This window comes from Cydia amplana, chromosome 25, assembly GCF_948474715.1.
Source record: "Cydia amplana chromosome 25, ilCydAmpl1.1, whole genome shotgun sequence".
Lineage (NCBI taxonomy): Eukaryota > Metazoa > Arthropoda > Insecta > Lepidoptera > Tortricidae > Cydia > Cydia amplana.
In genome coordinates this window covers 1643097-1669273 of record NC_086093.1, presented here as the reverse complement: position 1 = coordinate 1669273, position 26177 = coordinate 1643097, and the positions used below count along the sequence as shown (strand labels likewise).

General features: G+C 38.6%; 3 protein-coding genes across 3 annotated transcripts in view; 1 reads left to right on the top strand and 2 right to left on the bottom strand.

The window, feature by feature from the left end:
• Positions 1-2341: 2341 nt before the first annotated feature.
• Positions 2342-6625, top strand: LOC134659832 (serine hydrolase-like protein). The gene is made up of 6 exons (XM_063515540.1): positions 2342-2399; positions 3227-3358; positions 3509-3643; positions 4791-4938; positions 5654-5782; positions 6337-6625. Exons 1-6 carry the CDS (start codon positions 2342-2344, stop codon positions 6623-6625), a joined length of 891 nt encoding a protein of 296 aa, XP_063371610.1.
• Positions 6626-15877: 9252 nt separating this feature from the next.
• Positions 15878-19978, bottom strand: LOC134659831 (putative cysteine proteinase CG12163). The gene is made up of 5 exons (XM_063515539.1): positions 19874-19978; positions 18790-18913; positions 17898-18082; positions 16523-16648; positions 15878-16032 (listed from the first exon to the last, which is right to left on the bottom strand). Exons 2-5 carry the CDS (start codon positions 18888-18890, stop codon positions 15878-15880), a joined length of 567 nt encoding a protein of 188 aa, XP_063371609.1. The 5' UTR covers positions 18891-18913; positions 19874-19978.
• A 2213-nt stretch (positions 19979-22191) lies between these two features.
• The window catches only part of LOC134659508 (transferrin), a 40890-nt gene continuing 36904 nt past the window's right edge, over positions 22192-26177 (bottom strand). Inside the window, exons 8-11 of the mRNA XM_063515164.1 lie at positions 25420-25632; positions 24288-24485; positions 22993-23396; positions 22192-22694 (exon numbers count right to left, since the gene is read on the bottom strand). Coding sequence (XP_063371234.1) covers positions 22243-22694; positions 22993-23396; positions 24288-24485; positions 25420-25632 — 1267 coding nt within the window. The 3' untranslated portion in view covers positions 22192-22242. The remainder of the gene's footprint in view (positions 22695-22992; positions 23397-24287; positions 24486-25419; positions 25633-26177) is intronic.

Sequence of the window (26177 nt, the reverse complement as noted above, 5' to 3'; positions counted from 1 at the left end):
GCTATTAAATTGTTTAAAAGCTACACTACCATAACACAATTAATGTTAAATTATAACTAGTTTATATAGCAATTACTTTTTCACAAGACTAAGCCCAAGCAATGGAACACTAAGAATGATTTTACTAACATCTATTATCTATTACCAATGTTATGTATAAAGTATATGTACTCACCTACGCACAACCTAGGACACAGTATAAGAACAATGACAGTAGGTAATCTGTCTCCGTCCATTCAGTAAGGCAATGTTTGATGCTCGACCCTGTGCGAGTTATATTTACCTACAACATTTTTGTGTCAGTAAATACTAGTAATACCTATATATTTTTTGTACTCTGAATCTAAGTCGTTAAATACCTACCAGTATCTATAATAACCTCCTCCTTTTAGATTTGGAAGTCGGTTAAAAATAGGATATATTTTTGTATGAAAATTGAGTTTCAGTTGCTATATTCACATACAAACAAAACGCAGCAAGCGTCCTGGGGACGATGCCCAGGCAACTTTAGGTTAAAAAAAAACCTTGTGTGTAAAATGTTTAATATTTATCTTGTTTTACTTACTTTCTAATGCATAGTAGAAATTATTATCATTTTTACAAACAGAGAAATGAATAATTGTAAAAGTGTCGATAGGTACTTACTATAAGTTATTATATACTTACGACAATGTCTAATTGAAATTTAACAATTGCAAGTATGCGGCAATAACCGACATGTATAAGTTCTGAAAAGAAGAACCCATTTGAAAACAAAAACTAACCCCCCTCCCGCTACTAATCCAAGTTAATGCCTGATCTTAAAGATGGACTACTTTTAAACAAATCTACTCTGAATATTACGTCTTGATAACCAGACGTACCTAATAATTATAGCCTTTTCTGTAACACATTAGCATTGCTCGTACGTAGGACCATATTTGCAGCCGAGTAATGCATATGTCGCATGTTATATTAATTAATTAGTCATCTTTGAATTATTTTGTTCTCCAGTTGATTGAAATCATGAAATGCCAACTTTAAATAACAAATTAACATGGTCAATTAAATTAATAGATACCGTAAAATGGGGTGAGTAGGTGCAAAACTGACATTCAAACCTCGATAACATTTTATTTTTACATATGCAAACTGAATGGTGTGTATAATAAGTGTTCCGGAAGTTTGTATTTTCGTTTTTATTTTATTTTGGGTAGTTCCATTTGACGATAAACAAGAAAACCCACCTCACCCCGTAGTCCCTCGTATTTGGGGTGAGTTGGGTTTTCATACAAAGGTGATTTTGGAAGATTGTTGGATCGATTTTTTTTTATTATGAGTATTACTATAGCTCCAATTTAAATTGGAATGCATTGTTTTTGTGGCAGTAGCCTTAAAAAACCATCTCACCCCCCTTTCAAACCTTCTCTCCCCATTCATAACCCAACTCTCCCCGCGAAACCTACTCACCCCATTTTACGGTAAATATATATTATCGGATATTCTTACACAAATTGAAAGCCCAAGGCGCTTTGATAGCTCCTCATAGAGGCGACGCGGTTCACTAATTTAAGTATAATTACTTATATATTTTTTAATAATAAAGCACGCTGAAATAATACCAGTTTTGCAATTTTCAAAAATAAGTCGATGTGTTTTAAGAGATTGATTCTGAGTAGAAAAAAAAAATACACAACAAAAATTTCCACATTAAATAAAGTGTAATGTTCACAACTTTATATGTATATGCTCATGGACAAATTTAAAGGAACGCAAAAAAAAGGTTTAATTACTGGATTACAATTACAGCACCTAAAGTAATTTCAAAGTTAGTATTTTTTTGCGTTCCTCTTTATTTGTCCATGAAAATAATAGCTTTACCATTGACATAGATATCTAGGGACTGGCTTTACGGGCAATAATAATGAGGCATGACAGGGGCCAGTACAGCGGTGTGAAATCGCTACAACGCGATTGGTTGATGAGTTCGCATCACGCGCGCGATTGGTTGACGAGTTCGCATTACGCGCGCTATTGGTCGCAACTAGTCGCGTTAGACTGCACGATTGGCTGGAATTCGTGGGTAGCACCGCTGAACTAGTGCGATGTTTAGTGCCCCATTTTAGCCCGTCCTTAGATATTATACGTCAATGGGCTTTACTAGTAAGTATTATTGTAACTTGTATTGTTTTTATTTGTTATCATCCCATATCGTGGTTGTTGCGTGGTGATAAACTCGATAAAGAATAGATAATTTATAATATAGCGAATTGTCAAATGAATTCGTCATGTGTAGGTAGATTCATATTGAGTAATATAATATATGTTTTGATAAATTTTAATTGCATAAACTCGGTAAAAAATGGCGAAAAGTGCGATGAAAGAGTGGTATTTGAATGTGCCTTGGGGAAAGTTAGCAAGTAAGTTTGTTTATCTTGTTTATGTACTATAATAAGTACCTAACAGTATCCTCGTAAAACCCACCATATAAGGTTTATTCGGGTAATTCCGGAAATCGGGTAACTCCGAAAATCATTGTATTCCGTTGTAGTAAGAGTCAGCTTTTGGAATTATCCGCCACTATTCGTCATTCGGAAATACCCGAATACACCTTAAAGTTTACTAATTTAAAAAATGAACCCTATTAGGTTCATGAAAGGTTCAAATTAGATTTCACGAATGTACATTGTAATGTACATTTAGTCCCAGGAGGTTATACTTATTTCTGGATATTAGAGTCTGTGCGGAAAGGGAGGAGTCGTAAAATGTATGGGGCCCAATACATTCCAAAACTCTTCTCTTTCCGCACAGACTTTATGTATTCTTATTAATGTTTGGTAATATTCAGTTAGATTTTTTTTCTCTTCACCTACTTGCATATTTAGGTAGAAAATGCCATTTGGCATTAAGTCCACCATTTGTACATTGTTGTATATATTTTGTGCAATAAAGTTTAAATAAATAAATAAAAATAATGTAAGGTGTCAATAGTTACTGTATTGTTATTGTACCTATGTTTATTGTAATAAAAATAAACCGTTTACGGAAAATGTTATTGAATGCTTTCTTAATACTTTTAATGTTTATTTGGGCACATCGCATGTTAGAGTTAAACCAAGATCTGCAGTGATTCCAATAGCACAGACTGTGAAAATTATTTCTACGTCATAATATGTCTTGTAGTCTGTGCTCTCAAAATCGCTGCAGAGTTATCTTAGTCTAACTCTAATCAACTAGTTGTTTCCAGTGTTGTCCTGGGGTGATTCCTCGCTGCCTTCAATTCTGCTGGTGCACGGATTCATGGATACAGCAGCCACATTCATACCCCTGGCCAACGCCATGCCTGCTACTTTCCACTACGTCACATTTGACTTGCCTGGTACTGTACACTTGACGACTTCCTAGCCTACTAGGCTAGTACCTACCTCTACCTTTATCTCTATCCCTATCCCTATCCCTATCGAGATAGATCTCTATCTTTATATTTATCTTTCTTACAGAGCTACTAATTTTATCGTTTCATTGTCAGGCCACGGACATTCGGACACGATGCCGGGACCGCCTATATCCCCCCTACATTTGGTGGAAACTATACGGCAGATAGTTGAGCAACTACGGTGGGATACTTTCTACTGTGTCGCTCATTCCATGGGGTATCTCATTAGTGAGTATTTAAAACAAAAAACAATTATGTATTAACCTAATACCAACTCATTCGATTTTTGTTCCTTGACAGCCTTTAAACGCCCAATATCATCGATATGTTTACACTATTTACGGCACCTTATTTCCTTACAAGGCAGAATTCCTAACCTCAAAATCGTAGAGAAATTCCGCTTTTATAGTGTTCTGTGAAGTGTCCGTGAATTTCTAATAGCTATCGGGACTTTCATTTCATGTTTGGAGCCTAACTATATACCACCCATGTTTAGCGAGTGTTGGGCCAAACTTGTATGGGAGCGGAACATCATACTTTATTGGTTTTCACGGTATTTTTCTACTCGATCACTACACCTTATGAAATAAAAATCCCCCGCCGCGTCTGTGTGTGTATGTAGGTATGTTCGCTATAACTCGAAAACTTCTAAACGGATTTTCTTGCGGTTTTCAATTAACAGTAGAGTGATTCTACAATATGTTAAAGTTTTGTGTAATCCGTGCGAAGCCGGGGCGGGTCGCTAACTCATATAGGTACATAAGGAACACAAAGTAAGTGTTAAGTATATTGCTATACCCTTACAGGGTTCATGTGGAACTGTAGGTACTAAGTAGTTTTTAAGATCTGTATACTAATATGAGTGCAATAAACAATTCTGATTCTGATTCTGATTCAAAAAATCTCCCATGTTTATTTCATTATCTACGAATTAATCTGTTTTTTGTTGATTCGTTTTCGCATAACATTCATCTTTGTTATACTTGATGTTGAACATAATTTTGTCTCGTTCTCTTTCGGTGTGTGGAAGCTCGTTAGCACGTGGACAGGTATAGCTTGTACAATTTGTACAAATTTAGAGCTTAAATTTTGGAACGCCAGTAACCTGTTATAGAGGCTTCTGGTGACCAGAGGGCTGGCCAATATTTTGCCCAGCGGATCAGCATCGCCATCCAGCGGGGCAATGCGGCCAGCCTTCTGGGCACCCTACCGAGCGACTACGACATAGGCCAATTTTTTAAATTTAAGTGTTATATATATTTGAAAGTGTTTTACGAAAATAAACACTTCTTATGTCTATTGGCTACCTGTAACCTGTCTGGAGTTATAAATGTTATAATACGAGCATCATTACGTGTACTTTCTAACATCGCAGGCGCATATTACAACGCAGTATACCCTGGCCGAATACGAAGGCTGGTGTCGCTGGCTGGCGCCATCAGCATCCAGCTGCACGGGCTGGTCGAACTGCCGAAGGACTGGTTCCACGTCAGCATCGCCAGCTACTATCGTCGCTATTTCCAGTAAGTACCAAGTAGCAATGTGTAGATTACGAAGGCTGGTGTCGCTGGCTGGCGCCATCAGCATCCAGCTGCACGGGCTGGTCGAACTGCCGAAGGACTTGTTCCACGTCAGCATCGCCAGCTAAGACTACCATCGCTATTTCTAATATGTAGTATCCGAAGATGGTCTCTATTGTTTCCCAAATCGTTTTAAGTCATATAATGTAATGTTTGCCCGCATTGTCGTTAGTCATAATTCATTTGGTTCAGAAACGCGTCACTTTTCAGGATTGCCATAAAACAAACCTAACTATAGGATAACCTTACGAAAATCCTGAAAAGTTAACGGTTTCAGGTACCTATGACTAATGAGAATATGATAAACAATACATTATGACTTAAAACTTTATGGGAAACAAAGGGACCCGGATCCGAAGAACTGAATAGTAGGGTGTCCCTTATTTTACGATTTTCAGAAATTAATAACGCATAGAAAACCCCTGAATCGGTTCCTTTTAGACACCTAGAAGTAAAACAGCTTGCCTTCTACGCCAGGCTTCCGTTAGTCTTGGTATTTCTCAATTACCACGCTTCTTATCCTCATAAGACCCAGCGTACAAATTTTTGTACATATTCCAAAATATTTTGAACTTTCCTTGAGTAATTAAGGGTTCCAAATTCAAAAACAATACAAATGCTTCTGGGTCTATGGAGGTTTACATCCTTTATTTTACAGGCCTCCACCACCCTTAACCTACACATATAAGAAGGCAGTGGAATCCCTTGCCAAGGCTCGAGACGTGAGTGAAGAAGACGCCACTATCCTGGCGTCTCGATGCCTTGAATCAGTCGACGGAGACTATAGGTGAGTAGCTTATTTAATGTTATATTCGACTTCAGCATATTTATTTGCTTTACAGTACATCCTGGTTTTCCATAACGACACCCTGTACTATAATAAGCACATTACGTAACTACGTCGAAAATTTAAAGTGCCATATGTGACGTTCCACGGCAAAAGGTACCTTATGGCACTTGGCGCTTACGTCGCATAGCGCCGCAATAATAATAGCGCGCGGCGGCGGAGCGGCGTTAATAATAGCGTAAGCGCCAACGGCCATAAGGTACCTTTATCCGTGGGACGTCACATATATTTTGTAAAACGTTGTACGATACACGTGCCAATACGTAATTGGTCAATTTCCTATTTCTTGCTATTGTATCGTAAAATAACTGTACCATCGAGCTGATCAGGACATGGTCAAAGAAACTCTGTGATAAAACAACGCAACCTAATTATAGGTATTTGGATTTGGTAGAACTCTCTCGACGAGTATAAGTTGCCTATTAAAAGAAAATACAGCGATAAAAGCTTGCATCAAAAATTTCACAAAACTTTATTCCCTTGTATCTTTCCAGGTTCACATGGGACGTGAAAGCAAAAAAGATCTACGTATCCCCCATCGCAGAAGACATGATGTACTCTATCCTATCCACCCCCACTCCCACACTATGTCTCGTACCTACAGAGGATAAAACACCGATCACCTTCTTCGACTGTCATGTCAATATGTTAGAGAGATTAACCAATGAGCGCTTTTTGCTGGTCAACGTGCCGGGCGGGCACAGCGTCCATTTGAGCAATCCGGAGTTCATTGTACCCCATATTGTTAAGTTTTTTAATGAAGATGTAAGATCGAAGTTGTAATAAAAGATAAACTGAAATATTTTTTATATTAAAGGAAAAAACCGGCCAAGTGCGAGTCGGACTCGCGCACGGAGGGTTCCGCACCATCAACAAAAAATAGAGCAAACAAATCGTGTTTGTTGTATGGGAGCCCCCCTTAAATATTTATTTTATTTTATTTTTAGTATTTGTTATTATAGCGGCAACAGAGATACATCATTTGTGAAAATTTCAACTGTCTAGCTATCGCGGTTCATGAGATACAGCCTGGTGACAGACGGACGGACGGACAGCGAAGTCTTAGTAATAGGGTCCCGTTTTTTACCCTTTGGGTACGGAACCCTAAAAATGGAAAAAGTTACGCTTCCGGCAGGACTTGAAGCCGCATCCTCCACAATCCGTGTGTTGCTCTTAACCAATTGAGCTACGGAAGCCTACCAGGATCTCGCAAATCTTTCCATTCCTTCCTTTATGCATATGTCGCAGGGAAATGATCAAAACAGAGATTTGAACAAATCTCTAAGGGATATGATCAAATCACGCAGGATGTTAAAATGGCGAATCCATATCATCATTTCCCTAGAAAAATTCAGTCATTTGACCAAATCACTGACTCTGTTTAGTGAAAAGACAAAATCTGCCAATAAACGCGAAACGCTTTTTCATTTCACTAGATTTGTTTAGGAATTTGACAAAATCCCTAACCACGACAGTAAGTTGACGAAACGAACTCAAAAAGTCAACTAGTTTTATCATTTCGCTAAACAGGTTTAGTGAAATGATAAAGTCTCAACTGGAAGATGGTATAATTATGGTGATTTGTTTAAATCTCTGAACGGTTTAGTGAAATGACGAAAGCAAGTACAGAATACAACAGTTTACTCTCTACAGTTAAGCGATTTGATCAAATCTCTGACTAGATTAAGTAAATTTTTTTGAAAATAACTGCACGTGCACGTGCACGTGTGAAATAATTAATTTGAAGTAGAGGAAAGTACTCAATTAAAATTACGTTTACGCACTTGTAGCTTCGTTTTTCATTACCGTCAAAACTGGCAAGTGGCAACTTTACCATCAGAAGGTAACTTTACCATGGTCTATTGTAGTAAGAAATTATGGTATAATTGGAAATTAAACGAACTTACCTGTAAGTGAAGTTCATTTCAATTATATTAGCTGCACAAACTTCGAAATGATAATTTTAACTTGTAGTACGTGCTTTATCATGTAGCCTGTTCCATGAATGTTACAGAGAGGCAAAGCCAAAATTAAAAATATGTATCTGATTTATGAACATAACTCCTACGTTGAACGATTCCCGCGCTGTCAACTGTCAATGTCATTTAGTTTAGAGTAACAAGCCAAGACATAACACTTTCACTGCCAGTAGCCCGCTAGGATTCTCTATTCTTAGGTACTTATCGCTACAAAGCGGAAAAAACATATGGTATCCGCTATGCTTTTAGCTCACGCTGGCAGTGAATATGCCAATAGATGGAACAACTTGGCCCCCAATTCAGCAAAGCCAATATTGCCATAACTTTGACAGGGATTATAGGTACACGAATCCCTGGTTGTCTCAGGACAACGTGGGTACTGGGTGGGATGGGTTATCATTTCGAAGTTTGTGCAGCTAATATAATTGAAATGAACTTCACTTACAGGTAAGTTCGTTTAATTTCCAATTATTATTACGCTGCACAAACTTCTTCAATGATAATTTTAACTTGTAGATGTTTAGAGATAAGTATTCAAAGTTTGTTTTGGCTTTGTATTACAACAATGAAATCATTGATTAACAATGATTTATTATTTCATTTTAAATTAGGTACCTTTTTAGTTATCATTAACTATTTTCAAAATATAGGTATGTATATTTAGTTTACAACATTATTTAGAGATCTAGTGATATCATTTCATCAAACTGTCTATCGTATAGTATAGATAGTTGAAACAAAAATAATTTGATCCTTATTTATTAATAGGTAAGTATTTTCATTTATACCACCAAATACCACATACAACTTAATTATTATAGGAAAGAAATCAAAGGATAGCATGAGATGCATCTGTTGGCGAATACAACAACTATAAGCAACTCTTGGCAGTGTGTTATTGTTGGTTACACCTTTAAGTAACACTTATTTTCTCATTTATCATAGTAAGGATTTACCAAAATTATTGGATGGAACCATGATTATGAAATTGAGAAAAATCATTACAAGAATCACTCCACCTTGATGTTTTTCTTCCACCAACTCCTAAACGATTTACGGTTGACACAACACATAACAGGTTAAATAGGTGATGAAAATAAAAATATATCAATACAAATCTTTAAGAGTTGACTTATGTAATCCCTCTACAAATCGTTTGGGAAGTGATTTTTTCATGATTCTGAGGGCAATAAATAATCACTAACAAGTTAACTACCATCACGAATATTATTGTTCGTTATTTATATATACAGGTAATCAATGTTTTACACCTCATTCAATTTGAAATTAGTGTTTTCCCTGAAAAAATTAATGCTATGGATAGCAAGGGTTGCTGAAATTTATCAATCAGAATAACAGTAAAGTTTGATATTTTTTCAAGGACAGGGTTTGCACGTTGTATAGGTACAATCACAACAGCTAATAAAAGTGATAAAGTAATTTTTTACTTTTTCTTAATCCTGTAATGAATGATTTTCATTAGTTGGTGACATTGTTAATAAATAATTTAAGACCGATTAAGGGTACTAGGTCACACTTTAAGGTTGAGTTTGGTGTAATCGAAAAAACGTTCTTCATAAAGTGTTCAATTCTATCATTTGAGGAGAGCCTATTCCCCAATAAAAGCACAAGAGCAGATTTACAATTATTTACACATCTATACCCTCATTACATAATGCTATTAAAAACGGCAAGCACTTCTGAAACAGATGCCATAAAATAATTAATGTAATTATTTTTACATAACATACACCAGTATTTCAAGTGTGTACTGTGTGTGTGTGTGTGCTTGACGGTGTTGGGCGCAAGGGATTACACCGTACTGTACTCCTTTCTCCTCTTCCTCTTCTCCTTCAGTGATGGCTGATGGCACTTCCTGGATAACACTGGGGTAACCAGGATAATGGATAATGGGGTAACCGCTGTTGAAACTTGAAACCAGTTAATAAAATATGTTTTTATAAATGAGAGTTGGGGCGCAAATCTTATACAATTATATGTACATATGCGTGTAAATATTTTGTAAACTGAGTAGTTACAATGACCGTGCCTTGATGCCTTCTACTTTTCCTAAATTTTAATACCTTAGATTTCGTTTCAGTTGGAAGGAAAACATAGATAAAATATTTTTTGCAAAAGCATCTACTTATGTAGAAAAAACATCTGGGTTACTTCACCAGGATATTTATATAATAACCAATAACTCGTGAGGTATATGGATTTCCAAAATGTTGTAAGAATTTCAAATTTAATTTGCGTTAAATCTGAAATCTTACATTATTTTCTCTCAATCAGCTTATGACACTTAAAGCACATATAGCATTTAAGTAGAATATTGTAATTTCTCTTTTCACACCACTGCTAATGTTCCTAGACATAAAAAATACTGTATTTCATTTCACCGGTTTATAAATAATTGCGATAGCTGTGTTGTCTTCTCTCAGATGTATCTCAGTGTGGTAAACCGGAAAAGAGGGTCTTTAAACATAAACAAGACCACCATAACCTGAACAAAATTAATGTACCTAATTCATTCTATTAGGCTTATTTAATAATTTCCACACGGGTGTAAGTATTACCGTAAGTAATTAAATATCTGGAAAAAATATATATTTATAACCCTTTATTTTAATTAGCCACCAAATTATGTCACACTAGGTGATATATTGGCATTGTATTTCTTTAAAATATACGAAATTCAGTATAGGTACTTTTATCTATTCAGCTCTTTAAATACACACATAACCATATTCATTAGCCAAACTTAAATATCTATAACTTGTAGTTATAGGTACCTATAACTTGTAGTTATAGGTACAACAACCCATTTATATGAGCAAAGTTCATTAAAACTAATTACAATGTGACCAATATATAAAGGACTTTATCTGTTGTTTAAGTTTGTATTTATCCTTATCGGCTAAAGAAATAATTATAGTATTACTAAGCTTTCTGAGGTAAGTACTAAGGAGCTAATTTCATTTGATTATAGCTCCATATAGGTAATGGTATCAAGACTAATTAAGTGTATCTTGTATATGTATGCACCTACATGGTATAAATAACATTTATAATAATAAGCTTCAACAATAGATATATAATCTAAACAATTGCTCATTATGTGACCTCTAGATCTTAGACACTTCATGAAAGGTCTGACACATATCGACACCTAGTCTAATAGTCTAATAAAAGGACTTATGTCATTACTTCATTAGTTTCATAACAGTTCCAATTCCCTGTTGACTTAAACTGCTTAGTTGCAATAAATTTACTTCTTCTATAGGTATCTGTATTTATTTCTCTTAGGATTTGGTAGAGAAAATATTGAAGTCAATATTAAACTGTATAAAGTGTACATTATTTTATAAGGACATCATAGGCATATACACACAGTATATATCACAGTCACATAGTTTTCTAGTATTTGACTATCAATTTTACAGAATTGATCATATTTCGGAATGCCTCTAGGTATTAGCACAGACAAAAATTTAATTTTGTATGACAGAATCCTTGTAAATATGATGGTACTGCAATTAAAGAAGTGTATTTAAATAAACCACAGCTTTTGAGAATTTGTTCTAAATGAACACAGGCTGTTGTAATGTCACTTGAGTGCGACCACATTGTGACTGCAGAGAGGAAAGTGTTACTCCGCTTCCTTATCGCTGCTTTTGACCAGGGTTTTTTGTATGTTGTAATGTTAAATGAACACTTTATTATATGAAACAAATAGTAACAGCAAAACATACATTGGAAAATATGATTGATAATCGAGCCCTTGAAGTTGAAGTACCGGGCCGTAAGCTATTAGTTTTTCTGTTAGATTTTCTTATAATATCACTTGTCGACAGCATGTTTTAAAGAAATCTCTAATGCCATTTATTGTGCTTTAATAGTATTTAAAGGACCGCTGCCTTAGCGAAGATTCTCAGTGATGACAGTCACACAAATGAAAGTCAGTCACTTAAAAGCGACAGCCGGTTGCAGCACAAAATTGATTGAGAGCTAAATCATCACAGTTAGCAAACAAATACTTAGCCTTATTCATTACTGACAAGCATCTCACCAGCCGCAGTTCAAGTCGCTGCCAATAAAATTTTACAGCGCAGATTATTTTTGCATAATCTTGTTTGGGTCATACTGGTTTTGTAATGTTCTTAATTATACATCTGAAAAAACAAACAACGAGGTTGTCTTATTAGGATTTTTCCATATCCAGATTTCTGGTGCCTCCGTCTCACGATGTCAAGATTTACTCGCTTAATTCCTTGCTTGCTGAAATAAGAATAAATATTTTAATTCACCTACTTGAAGATGAGTACATATCAAGAGACGGCCTAATTTGGCATACCACATTGATTAACTCATGGGGCCACAAAACCCAGTTCTAGCAAGACTTGTGGCCTTAAGTCCACTGCCATTGGCAGGTAGGATATGAGCCATATCTCAGTGCTGTTAGTAAGGAATAAGTGACAACACCACAATGTCCCAAATATACTGGCATTGAACACACCTAGTATTAGTATGTGAAAGATTGCCAAGTTCAAATATCATCAGAGATACCTAGGTTAGTACTCCAAAAAGCTTAGTATAGCCATTTTACAAACAGATGCACCTAGAATAGTGCTCCAGATTGCAGTGCATAGCTCAGTCACCATGTGCAGTTAGCAGACAGACACACCTATAATAGTGGCCCAGAATGCACAGTGCACAGCACAACCACCGTGTGCAGTTAGCAGACAGAGGCACCTAGAATAGTGCTCCAGAATGCACAGTGCACAGCGCAACCACCGTGTGCGGTTAGCAGACAGATGCACCTAGAATAGTGCTCCAGAATGCACAGTGCACAGCACAACCACCGTGTGCAGTTAGCAGACAGACGCACCTAGAATAGTGCTCCAGAATGCAGTGCACAGCTCAGTCACCATGTGCAGTTAGCGGACAGATATACACCTAGCTAGAATAGTGTTCCAAAAAATCCAGAATGCACAAGTAGCACAAACGTCGAAAATCATGAACAAATAAGCACTTGATACTGGGTCCACTGTATTTCCTACTTTGCGTTTATTTCCCTTTCGGAATTTTAGATACGTATTAAACATTCGGTCGCTGGCGAGCGAGGAGGGCACAGATTGCTTTTTATACGCCACGCGAAAATCGCTTTTTTCTCTACGCCGCTGGCGGAGATGGAGATGATGATGCAGACCTAAAATAAAAAGTAGGTACCTACGTCCATGCCCTGCTAGATTCTTATTTTGATATGCAACATGTCCGGGTGGATAGTCATGCTATCCACGAAACGACGCCGCCTTTGACCTTGGTCGCGAAAGTAGCATTTTCTTCTTCAGTCTTCTTGTATTTTCTTCCAATTTTGTAATTGGTCGGACTGTCGTACACTAATATTTTATTTTTTCACATATTTATTATATATTTACTATTATTTCCTGTTAAAAAAGTTATATTTTATTAAGCCCTAATGGTCTAGGCTAACATGAATAAACACAATGACATTGACAGTTGACAGCGCGGGAATCGTTCAACGTAGGAGTTATGTTCATAAATCAGATACATATTTTTAATTTTGGCTTTGCCTCTCTGTAACATTCATGGAACAGGCTACATGATAAAGCACGTACTACAAGTTAAAATTATCATTGAAGAAGTTTGTGCAGCGTAATAATAATTATAATAATTAAAAAGACAATCCCTCTTAATAATTAATTATTATGTTTCAGTTTACAACCACCTATTCTTGTATCAGATTAAAATAGCTGGTTTAATAAACAACTTTGATACAATACTATTGACATTTTATTTTACCATTTCACTTAATCTAGTTAGAGAGTTAAGCGATTTGATCAAATCCAAATCGCTTAACTGTAAACTGTTGTATTCTGTACTAGCTTTCGTCATTTCACTAAGCCGTTCAGAGATTTAATCAAATCACCATATACCATCTTCCAGTTGAGACTTTATCATTCATTTCACTAAACCTGTTTAGCGAAATGATAAAACTAGTTGACTTTTTGAGTTCGTTTCGTCAACTTACTGTCGTGGTTAGGGATTTTGTCAAATCCCTAAACAAATCTAGTGAAATGAAAAAGCGTTTCGCGTTTATTGGCCGATTTTGTCTTTTCACTAAACAGAGTCAGTGATTTGGTCAAATGACTGAATTTTTCTAGGGAAATGATGATATGGATTCGCCATTTTAACATCCTGCGTGATTTGATCATATCCCTTAGAGATTTGTTCAAATCTCTGTTTTGATCATTTCCCTGCGACACATACACGCCTTTGGGGTGGCGTATAGCGACATCTACCGAAAGACGATTACATCTTTTTTAACGGCACCAAAAAAAAATTTTTCAAACTGAAATAGATGTCATATATTAAAGAAAAAGTGACGTAGCCCTCCAGTGGTGAAGGCCGGATTCGAATCGGCGCGCAGCGTCTTTAGCAATCTGGGCTAACGCCTTGAACCTCTTGGGGCCTTGGCCACCCCGCCACATCATTAGCATTATTTTAATAAAATAATTTGATTTGGTTCCCAAAGTTGTGTTGTATGTAATAAGTAAAATAATTAATATAGGTCCCGTGCAGGAACTATAGGCGGCAGCACAGGAGCTGTCAGATTTTTGGCGCGAGGCGTAAATGTGTCGTTTATGCTTCCGATGTACCCCACAAGATGGCAGAACCTAATATGCACAAGGAAACATACCGACGAGAATGGTAGATGGTAGCACTGGCTTTGGCAATGTACATGTGCACATATGTTTCCGATTCAGGCCACAAGGTGGCAGACACTCCAACGCGCACGGTCCCTATTAAGTTACATAAGATTCTTATTCTTATTCTTAAGTTATTGGTTAGGTACTAGCGTAAAATATGAAGTCTAAGGCTACATAAGACTAGACTAGAGGTAGAACTGAAATCCTGTCCTGACAAATTTTATCGAAATCCGAAGTCATCTTTTGGAGATGGAGGCATGCCTAAACTTTTAAATAACTTTCACATTTATAGGCCGAGCCTATTTAGGTAAGGTTTCTATTTAAGCTTGTAGGTAAGGTTATCTATTGACTCTTGTAATTTTTTTGGAACAGGTTCTATAATGATACCTGTATACTTACATTTAATATCAATGGCTCTGTGCGTGGTGGTTATTTGTAAATTATTTTTAAAGCGTAGTAAACCCTAGTGTTGAATTTAGTATCTTAGAAATAAAAACAAGGTGTATGTATGTAGGTTTTTCATTTAAAAGTCTAAGTGTAAGGCCTGAGTGGACGCTCGAGCGTCCGGCGGGGCGTGCAGCGTGGCGTCGGGCTCACGCGTGATGTGAGCAGCGTGCACTAAGGCCGCTCCTATACGCTTGCATTTGCTTAACATGCACACCGCACGCCCCGCCCCGCTGCACGCCCAACAAGAGCGTCCACTCAGGCCTTACACTTAATAATAGAAAAATGTATATTCCACAGCATTCGCCTAAGGGCTATATCTATATATATTATTGCAATATTGCAACATTAGCGTAAGACACGTCTATGGCGATGCCGCAGGGGTAGTAATACCCCACCTCCCCTCAGCCCTCCCCCCACGAGTTAATCTACTGCAACATTAGCGTAAGACACGTCCATGGCTATGCCGCAGGCGTTGGTCCCGCGACGGAGGTAGTAATACCCCTCCCCCCCCTCCCCAGGCCTCCCCCCACGAGTTAATCTACTGCAACATTAGCGTAAGACACGTCCATGGCTATGCCGCAGGCGTTGGTCCCGCGACGGAGGTAGTAATACCCCTCCCCCCCCTCCCCAGGCCTCCCCCCACGAGTAAATCTACTGCAACATTAGCGTAAGACACGTCCATGGCTATGCCACAGGCGTTGGTCCCGCGACAGAGGTAGTAATACCCCTCCCCCCCCCTCCCCAGGCCTCCCCCCCACGAGTTAATCTACTGCAACATTAGCGTAAGACACGTCCATGGTTATGCCGCAGGCGTTGGTCCCGCGACGGAGGTAGTAATACCCCTCCCCCCCCTCCCCAGGCCTCCCCCCCACGAGTTAATCTACTGCAACATTAGCGTAAGACACGTCCATGGCGATGCCGCAGGCGTTGGTCCCTCGGCGGAGGTAGTAGTACCCCTGGTCCCCTTGCGGCCAGTCCGTCCCCCAAGAGTTCTTGATGATCCAATATGGCACCGTTCGACCATCAGGACCTATTAAAAAAACAATTGAAATTTTTACTTAGTGAGGTTGAAAGGGGCATTCCAGAAAATCACGCAATGACGCATTTTTTTACACTTGGTTAAAGCAAAGAAGCCGATATTAGGCCCGATAACTTTTGATTATAAACTTAAATAAATGTCATATACCTAGTAATTACCTACTAAGAAAAAGTGACCAAGGCCTCCAGTGCCCCAGGCTGGAATCGAACCAGCGTCCTCTGCTATCGCGGCAGGTGCCTGTGCCATTCCGCCATCGGGCCACAGCGGCATAGGTCGAATTTTTCCAAGTATATGCACTTCTTCCTGAAGGCTTATGGCGCCCCTTGGCCACCTCTAAGGTAGAACAACAGGTAGGTAGGTTTGTTCTAACTTTTGATTACTTGGTTTTAATGTTAATATAAGTACTAATACATGTAGGTATAACATAGGTTTTAAGTTTTTAGCCAAAAAAAAATAGGTATAAAAAAAAATAGAAACTTACTATAAGCGACGCTGTAGCCAACTATAAGGACAGCGTGGTTCCGACCTTCCGGCGGGCACTGATCCTCCGTGGGTTCATCTATATCTGTAGAGCCGCGAGGGCTTAACATCATTTTGTCGTTAATACCTGTAAGTTACCAAAAAATACTCAGAGGTGCTAGAACTCGTTGGGGTAGCTTCCTGGGGCCTTATTCGACAAGCGATTTTTGACTCGTGTCAGGTGTTGAACTCCCGTTGAATCGGAACAATCCTGTGTCAAAATTTGACATTAACAATCCACAGTTCGGTGACAACCAAACCAAACCATTATAAACCTTAAAGTAATAAAATAATAAAACAAAGTTGATATTTGTTGAATTATTGGTTGTACCAAATGACATATTATCCGCACTTGATGAACTTGCGATTCCTTCAACTGTTGAATTGAAGTGGACGCGAAATCTGACAGTTGTACATCTCGAATAGGGGCCCTGGGTGAATCCACTTTTTCACCTGTACACAAATTTATCCGAAACTTTTAAACTTCGTTGTAGAATTTAAGTAATGGCTTTTCTATGTTTCAGTTTAATATGTTGCATGTTAAAATATTCAAGGCCCCACTTAACAAGGAATTTTTGATAAAAAAATCAAACGTGGAAGCATAGAGCTATGGTAAATATACATCAAATTATGTAAAACTATTTTCCATAATTTATTTATTTATTTAAACATTGCACAAAAGAAAAACTTATCGTACAAAAGGCGGACTTAATGCCAAAAGCATTCTCTACCAGTCAACCTTTAGGTACCTTTAGGCAGAGGTGTAGGGTTGGAGCCGGTGTAGCTTTATTTGACGTTCATACGCGCATTGTAATATGCCTACTTGAATACTATCTTTTGGGGTCCTGTTTTTTCCCATAAAGATTTAAGTCATAGTATTGTTTGTCATATTATGATCATCAATCATCAATACATATTATAAAAGTCCACCGCCGCGTCTGTCTCTGTCTGTATGTTCGCGATAAACTCAAAAACTATATACCTACTGTACGGATTTTCATACGATATTCACCTATCAATAGAGTGATTCTTGAGGAAGGTGTATAATTTGTAAAGGTTTTGTGTAAATTCGTTGAACTAAATACCCGTGCGAAGCCGGGGCGGGTCGCTAGTTAGTCATAAAACTGAAACCGTTAACTTTTCAGGATTTTCGTAAGGTTATCCTATAGATGGGTTAGGTTAGGTTTGTTTTATGGCAATCCTGAAAAGTGACGCGTTTGGAACCAAATAAATAAATTAAAACTAACGAAAATGCGGGCAAACAATACATTATGACTTAAAACTATTTGGGAAACAATAAGAGACCCCTATCTTTTTTATCTTATCTTTATCATTACCAGCAGAAAGAGGCCCATTTTCCCTTAAAGCTTGGACCATTGCATCCTCATCTCCTGGCCTGAGTCGCTTCAGCCCAATCACGTTTACCAACCGAGGCTTGTGCTGCGGACAATGCCACTTTGATCCACTGTAAGGCCGGTAGTGTGACTCGAACGGCACACCGCCGAGATTCGTTATTATATCACTGAAACAATGTTTAATGAATGAATTGTTTTTATTATATTTTTACATACTTGTATTTCATTGTATTAAGGGATATTCAATTTTAAAGGGTTTAACATTTTATTTGACTATCCGTGACGAACGCATTATGTTATATGTAACATACCAGCACAAATGTTGTATCCCACTGAATTTATTTATTTATTTATTTATTTTTATTTATATTTAATACAGCCCGAGGGAGGCAATGGCCGAGATACGCGTCATACTCGTGAAGTACTGTTTGTGGAGACCGGAAGATATGTTATATAAGTACCTAATATCTGGGAGACCGAGCTTTGCTCGGAAAACATATAAAAACTCAAATTTGCGCGTTTTCCTAGAGATAAAACCTAGCTAGATCGATTTTTCGCCTCCGAAAACCCTCATATAGCAAAGTTCATCGAAATAGTTAGAGCCGCTCCCGAGATCCCCGAAATATACATACAAATATATGTAGATAAATAAATATACAAGAATTGCTCGTTTAAAGTTATAAGATAAGATGTAACTTTATTTTTGAGTGGCATTAACGTGAGACAATTCATTCGGTTCTCGTCTGTACATATTATGTCTGATTTAATTTCTTGTTTTTTAACGGCATGTACCTATGCTGCTTGTAACTATACTATCTCAGAGCCAAATAGAATCTTGTAAGGCATCAATAACTCCTCAAACAGCAATACTTACGCAAAAGTGTGGACAACGCTGACCGTGTGATTGCAATCGGCATTCATAGTGTTGCAATCTAATAGGAACTGCTCTGAAAGGATGTAGTGGCGACCTTGCATCCAAAACTGACTCTCGATATTTGCTGAAAATTGGTTATGTCTTAATTATTTGTTAAGTTGTGCCTTTAATACAACGTAAAAGGGACCCACTGATTACCAGTCCGTCGGACGGTATCGGCCTGTCAGTTGTTCGGAACTGGCAACTTTTGGTTCTAACTGACAGGCCGATATCGTCCGCGGACTGGTAATCAGTGGGACTTAAAAGGTGACTCACGTTAGACCGGGCCGTGTCCGGGCCGGAGCTTCTGGCGCGTACTTTTCTATGACAGATGACAGGTGATCAAGTGATGCTTTCCATAGAAAACGAAGCTCCGGAACGGAAGCTCCGGCCCGGACACGGCCCGGCCTAACGTGAGTCATCCTTAAAACCACCCAAATTAAAGTCCAAAAGCTCTCAACAATGGTCCAAAATGATCTTAAATAAGTACTTCTGTTAAGTGAGATTATTATTCCAACGTCGTAGTCCTAATGCTGGCCATAGATACTAGGGTGTGCCTGTGTTGAACTGTACGGGCAAAACTGCGCAGGCATACCCTAATCTAATGTGTATGGCCAGCTTTAGGAATAAGCATAAAATAAATTATTTCACACTATGCATGAAATAAAGCACCCTATAATTATTGAATACTTGGTCAACCAGATCTTGACAGTAGAAAAAGGCGGCAAATTTGAAAAATGTAGGCGCGAAGGGATGTCGTCCCTTAGAAAATTTGAATTTCGCGCCTTTTTTTACTGACAAGATTTGGTTGACCAGCTTTAAAAACACAGGAGTTATTTTAAAACACAAGTTCTATTTAATAAATCGGATAGAAATATAGAAAGTAGGTGAGTTGACCGTGACGTCACGATGTAATTTTGACAGTTCTAAAAAAGTAACTGATTTGACTAGTAGGAAAATAATAAATACCCTAATAGAAGTATTAGAGTCGTAATTAACCGTCCAATGTATTATATTTATGGTGGTATATTAAAAACAGACTTACCAATAGCACTAAAGGCCCAGCAAGAAGAACACGAATGACCTTGGTCCTTCACCGGACTTACCCCGCCGCATTCCCTCCAATCAAAATGCGGAACATCTTCTATATTTGAATGACAGTAAGTCGGTTTTGGAACATGCCGAGCCGCGGAAACAGACGAGCTCAGAACGTCGGTAACAACACAGAGAAAACAGACAAGTTGGACGTACATGTTTTGTTTGTAAAGTTTAAAGCGGCTAATAGTTTTTATATTTGTTTAAATACACGCGCATTTAATGTTTTTAGGGTTCCGTACCTCAAAACGAAAAAACGGAACCCTTATAGGATCACTCGTGCCTCTGTCTGTCCGTCTGTCACAGCCTATTTTCTCCGAAACTACTGGACCAATTACCTATACATATAATTATTAGATATTGTCTCGTATATTTAAGCGAAACACCAGAGAATAATTTTCTTGCAATTGAAAAACCCTGCTAAATATAGAATAAAATATTTAAAAAGCGGCCAAGTGCGAGTCGGACTCGCCCATGAAGGGTTCCGTATTTAGGCGATTTATGACGTATAAAAAAAAAACTACTTACTAGATCTCGTTCAAACCAATTTTCGGTGGAAGTTTACATGGTAATGTACATCATATATTTTTTTTAGTTTTATCATTCTCTTATTTTAGAAGTTACAGTGGGGGGGACACACATTTTACCACTTTGGAAGTGTCTCTCGCGCAAACTATTCAGTTTAGAAAAAAATGATATTAGAAACCTCAATATCATTTTTGAAGACCTATCCATAGATACCCCACACGTATGGGTTTGATGAAAAAAAAAATTTTGAGTTTCAGTTCGAAGTATGGGGAACCCCAAAAATTTGTTTTTTTTCTATTTTTGTGTGAAAATCTTAATGCGGTTCACAGAATACATCTACTTACCAAGTTTCAACAGTATAGTTCTTATAGTTTCGGAGAAAAGTGGCTGTGACATACGGACGGACAGACGGACAGACGGACAGACGGACAGACGGACAGACAGACAGACATGACGAATCTATAAGGGTTCCGTTTTTTGCCATTTGGCTACGGAACCCTAAAAATGACAGAAATTATGTAATAATCTATACTAATCGGTTTGATTTATTACTATAGCAGATATAACAAAAATGTAACAGTGTAAAAAATCCTTTTTTTTTTAATACTTTTATTTATTACCCTTGGCATTGCAAACGTTATCATATTAAAATGTATTTATATAACTTACACGTGTACTAACTACGTAAATAACGTACGTTGATATACTGAATTCCATAGCCTTTTTATTTTAAATTCCAATTTTGTTTTACTTTGGAGGTTCACGACTTTCCGGAACACATCCAAAGTTTCGATTCTAACTAAAAAAATTGTTATGGTTAAAAACTGGTTCTGATATGACTGGGTTTGCTTTGACTATCGTCAAATAGTCTTGGTGATTGGGTCTCACGACTTCCACTTCCTTCGCATGCACGAATCAGCGTGAGCGATCTTCAAGGGCTATATAAGAGCGTTTCCTTTATTTTTTGCCATTTTCATATATTGGGACCTTTTTTGCCACTTTTGTGTTATTTCTGCTCAGAATCACGAGCTCTTTCGATCCTAATGGGATAAAAAAATGTCCCAGAGTTTTTTCCCTATTGTGTTACCATTTCCCCATATTCTTTGTATGGCGGTAACAAAAAGGAAAGTTTGAAAAATGTATGGAAATTTTAGGACACTTTTTCTCCTATAAGGATGAAAAGGGCTCGCGATCCTGACTACAAATAACGCAAAAGTGGCAGAAAAGGTCACAATATATAAGAATGGCAAAAAATAAAAGAAATGCTCATAAAACCAAATTTTCTGATTAAACACTCATCCGTTTAGAGAACACCTTTTTTGTGTAATAAAATCATATCGGGGCGTGGGGCAAGAGAACAAGACAACATATATAATTCAAAGATAAGCCTAATGATGTTGGTAATTATTCTTTATCAGTATCACCAATATTGATCATGATTATTTTTCAGATGATAAGTAGAAAAAACATGTTACGCATACAATGTGGTCACCCTACTCAATGTGACGTCTTGTCGCTTTTCATACAGGTATATCAAAAGTCATAGGGTGACCATGATTACTTAGTATAAGATTAATTTTACTTGAATAATAATAAAAATAAATAAATAAATAATCTTTTCATCTAATACTACCAAATGATAATGTGGATCAGTTACAAAGTGATAAGATAAGATAAAGATAATAATATCACAATTATTTTATTTTCTTTCCAGTACATGATTTAATACGTTTCCTACTTCATCGTCAAACATTTCTATCTTAAATCTAAACACAATTCCACATCATTCAGTTACAAAAACAACACACTAACCATCGACGCAATCAACACCATCTTCGGCACAGCACTACCGGCGGCACCTGTCAAATCTGACACATGACAGCTGTCAATGTTCGTTAAGCTGCGTTCAAAATTGAGCGGCACTTTATCGAACGGATGCGTTCGCAAAACATCGCTCGTTGCCAAAGCTTTAGTGTTGTCGTGGAATAAGATATTATTCTGATGATTATAAGGCCCGTAGAGCGAAAACATGACTGCTGACGCTTGGTTCGGGTTATGTTTGCCAAATAATTGGTCTAATTTCGTCATTACGTTGATGATTTCTTGGCGGCGCATCGCCGTGGTGTTTTTGGCGAAAACATGGCCGATGTTGGACCAGGATATGAAGCAGTATTTGTCGTTGTCTTCGGCGCAAATGGGTTTGATTTTGACCTCTTTTACCCACGGTTCCGGGATTTGTTTGGCTGAAAAAGTTAGGTTAGGTTAAAGAGTAGCTACAAATACGACTGGGTAGAATAATTTTCAATTCCGAAGCCCCCTCCACACTCGTGCGCGAATAGTGGCGCGAGTGTGGAGGGCCTTTTAAGAATTTAAAACTTATTTTGGTGGCAGTGTATGAAATACACTTGTCTTCAAAACATTGAAATGGATTAAAATCATAAAAGTTCATCTTAAATTGAAATATGTAACAAAAAAATATAAGGCACGGTTCACAAGTGGTTATAAGAACTACATAATAAAAATATAATTAAAATAACTTACCAACATATTGGTTATACGTAGCCATGCTCAAAAACGCGACGTCACTCTTCCCCTCCACTAACGACCGCAGCGCCCCCCACTCCCCCTCCACCGCCTTCTCCTCCTCCACAACACACCCCTCTGTCCCCTTCTTACTATCTTTTACATATTCTTCTACACCCGGCGCACAAATACTTTTAAAGAATCCATTCAAGATGTCTTTACAAGTATTTTTTTCTATGTTCGCAAGGTACCGTAGTACGGAATGCCAAGCCAGGCCGTCGAAGCGCGGGAAAGCGGCGCGCGTTCCCTTCAAGTCGGCCATCTTGAATAATTTCGCGTCCTCGCGGACGTATGCCACGACTGTTGTGCTTTGGTTGATAATGGGGGTCGTTTCGTGGAGTATCGGTATGAGGGACATGTCTCTGTAATAAAGCGTCAATTTAAATATGAACACAATCTATTATCTTATTGGTTCTTATCTTAATGGTTTGGTATTTATACTGTTATGCTGTATAACTTGTTTTGAAATAAAAAAAAATTAAAAAATAAAATCTTCTTTTTCTAATTACAGATGTAGTTCATAATTGTTTTCCATCGTATTTTTCAGAAACGGTCATATTTGTCATGCTACTTCAGTCAACCTTAGTACTTTTTGTACAGAGACTGACTGAAATAGCAGGACACGTTCGTACATTTCCGTGAAAATACGATAGAAAATAATTATGCACTACATTACTTTAACGGGTTAAAATCAGGATATGGGCTGATATGATGATGAAAACTAGCGAATTTCATTCCCAGTATCCAATCTCCCATTCGCTAAATATCCGTTCATAAAATGTTACCTCATTTGATAAGAAAATGGGGCAAGCATCCCCAGCTCTCGAGTTAGAAGTGCGCCTGTGTGCACGTTTCCCCCGCAAAAAATGGGCGAATAATTTGTAGGGTAAGTTATCGCTTGGGCTCCTCCCTTCCGACGTGTCGGAAGCCGATGAAGATCACATATGACAAGCCACCTTGTTGAATGCGATATTTAAGACGAAACAGGAGCTGAGCTCGTTCTCAATTTTGAGATTTTGAGGTGAACTACGCCGCATTTAGTTACACATGGGCGGCGCCGCGTAGCGAAGGACTATCCCTGTGTGTGTGTGTGGTGCGCGCACACAGACGCACACGTCATTTGCCTTCACGGGCCTCACGCGAAGCGGTCGGCCCGCTATAGCTTTGCTACACCTAGTTATTTTCTTATATTACAAACTTATTCCTCAAACTCACTCCTGTTGCCTCTTAAACAAACTGTCACCATGACTCACCTCTCTGCTCTAACGAGCCAGTCCCCACTAGCCACCGTGACGTCACAGGTCCCATTCTTGACAGCTGCCATACAGGCAGCTCGGTCGTCCTTCCTCAAGCATTGGACCGCGGGCTCCACTCCGTATACGGAAGCCGCTTCGCTCAGCCATTCACATTTGTTCTGCTCGAGGATTGATGTGGTGCACATTACTATATGTCTGAAACAATCGACAATATTTAGTTACACATGTTACTATTATGTAGGTACAGTGGGCCAAGAAAGTGGTCTACCACCCTACGGTTGAGGTTCGTTTGAACGTCATGAGACAACAAGGTCGACACACGTACGTCAACTGTACGTCATTGTCAACTTTAGCGATCGTTAGATCTCGCAGAAACTTTTGTCAAAACTGGTAGACCACTTTCTTGGCCCACTGTACATTACAACATTGGTGTAAACTGATATAAATGTCATATAAGTACTAAGAAAAAGTGACCCAGGCCTTCAGTGCCCCAGGCTGGAATCGAACCAGCGTCCTCTGCTATAGCGGCAGGTGCCTGTTGCCACTCGGCCACCGGGCCACAGCGGCATCGGTCGAATTTTTCAAGCATATTCACGTCATACTGAAGGCTTATGGCGCCCCCTGGCCACCTCTAAGGTAGAACAGTATGGTTCGACCTTCTAACTGGATAATCTCAGGTGATACCGTTAGCTAACTTGGTATCTCCTCGTATCTCTTGGTATCTCGGTAGCGCGGCAAGGTAATTTTGAACACCTCCCCCGCTTAGCAACTTCTGCTGCTGACTACATTTTTCCTTTTCGTCTGGCCACAAAAAGTTCTATAAATGTGGGAGCGGAAAACTATTACAAGTCCCAAGTTTCGGTTTGTTGCCATTGTAAAGCATGACTCATGTTAGACCGGGTTGTGTCCGGGCCGGAGCCTGTCATTGTCATAGAAAAGTAAGCGCCGGAAGCTCCGGCCCGGACACGGCCCCTTCTAACGTAAGTCATCCTTAAAGGGGCCCAAAGATTACCTGATATCAGCCTGTCAGTTGTTCGGAATTGTAACCTTTTGCGTTTCACTGACAGGCTAATATCGTCCGGCGAACTGGTAATCTGGGGGCCTCTTAAGGGGATGGGGAGGTTCTGACCTTGACGGAGTGCATCCGGCCTGGCTATAGGCCTCTCTGAACCCTCCAGCACCCGCCAGATAATCAAGTGGCGTGCTCGGCGGCCGCAGGGGCGCCGGCAGCGCGCCATTAGCCTCGAGTAAGGCTGTCAGCGCGCCGCGCCATCCCCCGCCCACCACCACACCTGCGCCCGTGAGCTTGGCCGCGAGACGGCTCACTTCTTCCGCTGCTTTTCTGAAAAATAACGCAAATTATTAAAGAAAAACCGGCCAAGTGCGAGTCGGACTCGCGCAAGGAGGGTTCCGCACCATCAACAAAAAATAGAGCAAAACAAGCAAAAAAACGGTCACCCATCCAAGTACTGACCCCGCCCGACGTTGCTTAACTTCGGTCAAAAATCACGTTTGTTGTATGGGAGCCCCACTTAAATCTTTATTTTATTCTGTTTTTAGTATTTGTTGTTATAGCGGCAACAGAGATACTTACATCATTTGTGATAATTTCAACTGTCTAGCTATCGCGGTTCATGAGATACAGCCTGGTGACAGACGGACGGACGGACGGACGGACGGACAGCGAAGTCTTAGTAATAGGGTCCCGTTTTTTTACCCTTTGGGTACGGAACCCTAAAAAACTCCTATAACACTGTACTGTCAACAGCAGAAGTTGCTAAGCGGGCGAGGTGTTCAAAATGACATTGTTAAGAGAATAAGAGCATGTCAAGGTAATTTTGAACACTTCGCCCGCTTAGCAGCTTCTACTGCTGACTGCACATACGA

What these genes read in the sequence shown, in the direction of transcription:
- LOC134659832 (XM_063515540.1), top strand. Translation starts at nt 2,342, where the DNA reads ATGGCGAAAAGTGCGATGAAAGAGTGGTATTTGAATGTGCCTTGGGGA. An exon ending in CGTCACATTTGACTTGCCTG is followed by an intron (nt 3,359 to 3,508) that starts GTACTGTACACT and finishes TTTCATTGTCAG; the next exon opens with GCCACGGACATTCGGACACG. An exon ending in TCAGTCGACGGAGACTATAG is followed by an intron (nt 5,783 to 6,336) that starts GTGAGTAGCTTA and finishes GTATCTTTCCAG; the next exon opens with GTTCACATGGGACGTGAAAG.
- LOC134659831 (XM_063515539.1), bottom strand. Translation starts at nt 18,890, where the DNA reads ATGCAAGGTCGCCACTACATCCTTTCAGAGCAGTTCCTATTAGATTGC. An exon ending in AAATGGGCCTCTTTCTGCTG is followed by an intron (nt 16,649 to 17,897) that starts GTAATGATAAAG and finishes GGTAACTTACAG; the next exon opens with GTATTAACGACAAAATGATG. An exon ending in TGGCTACAGCGTCGCTTATA is followed by an intron (nt 16,033 to 16,522) that starts GTAAGTTTCTAT and finishes TTTTTTTAATAG; the next exon opens with GTCCTGATGGTCGAACGGTG.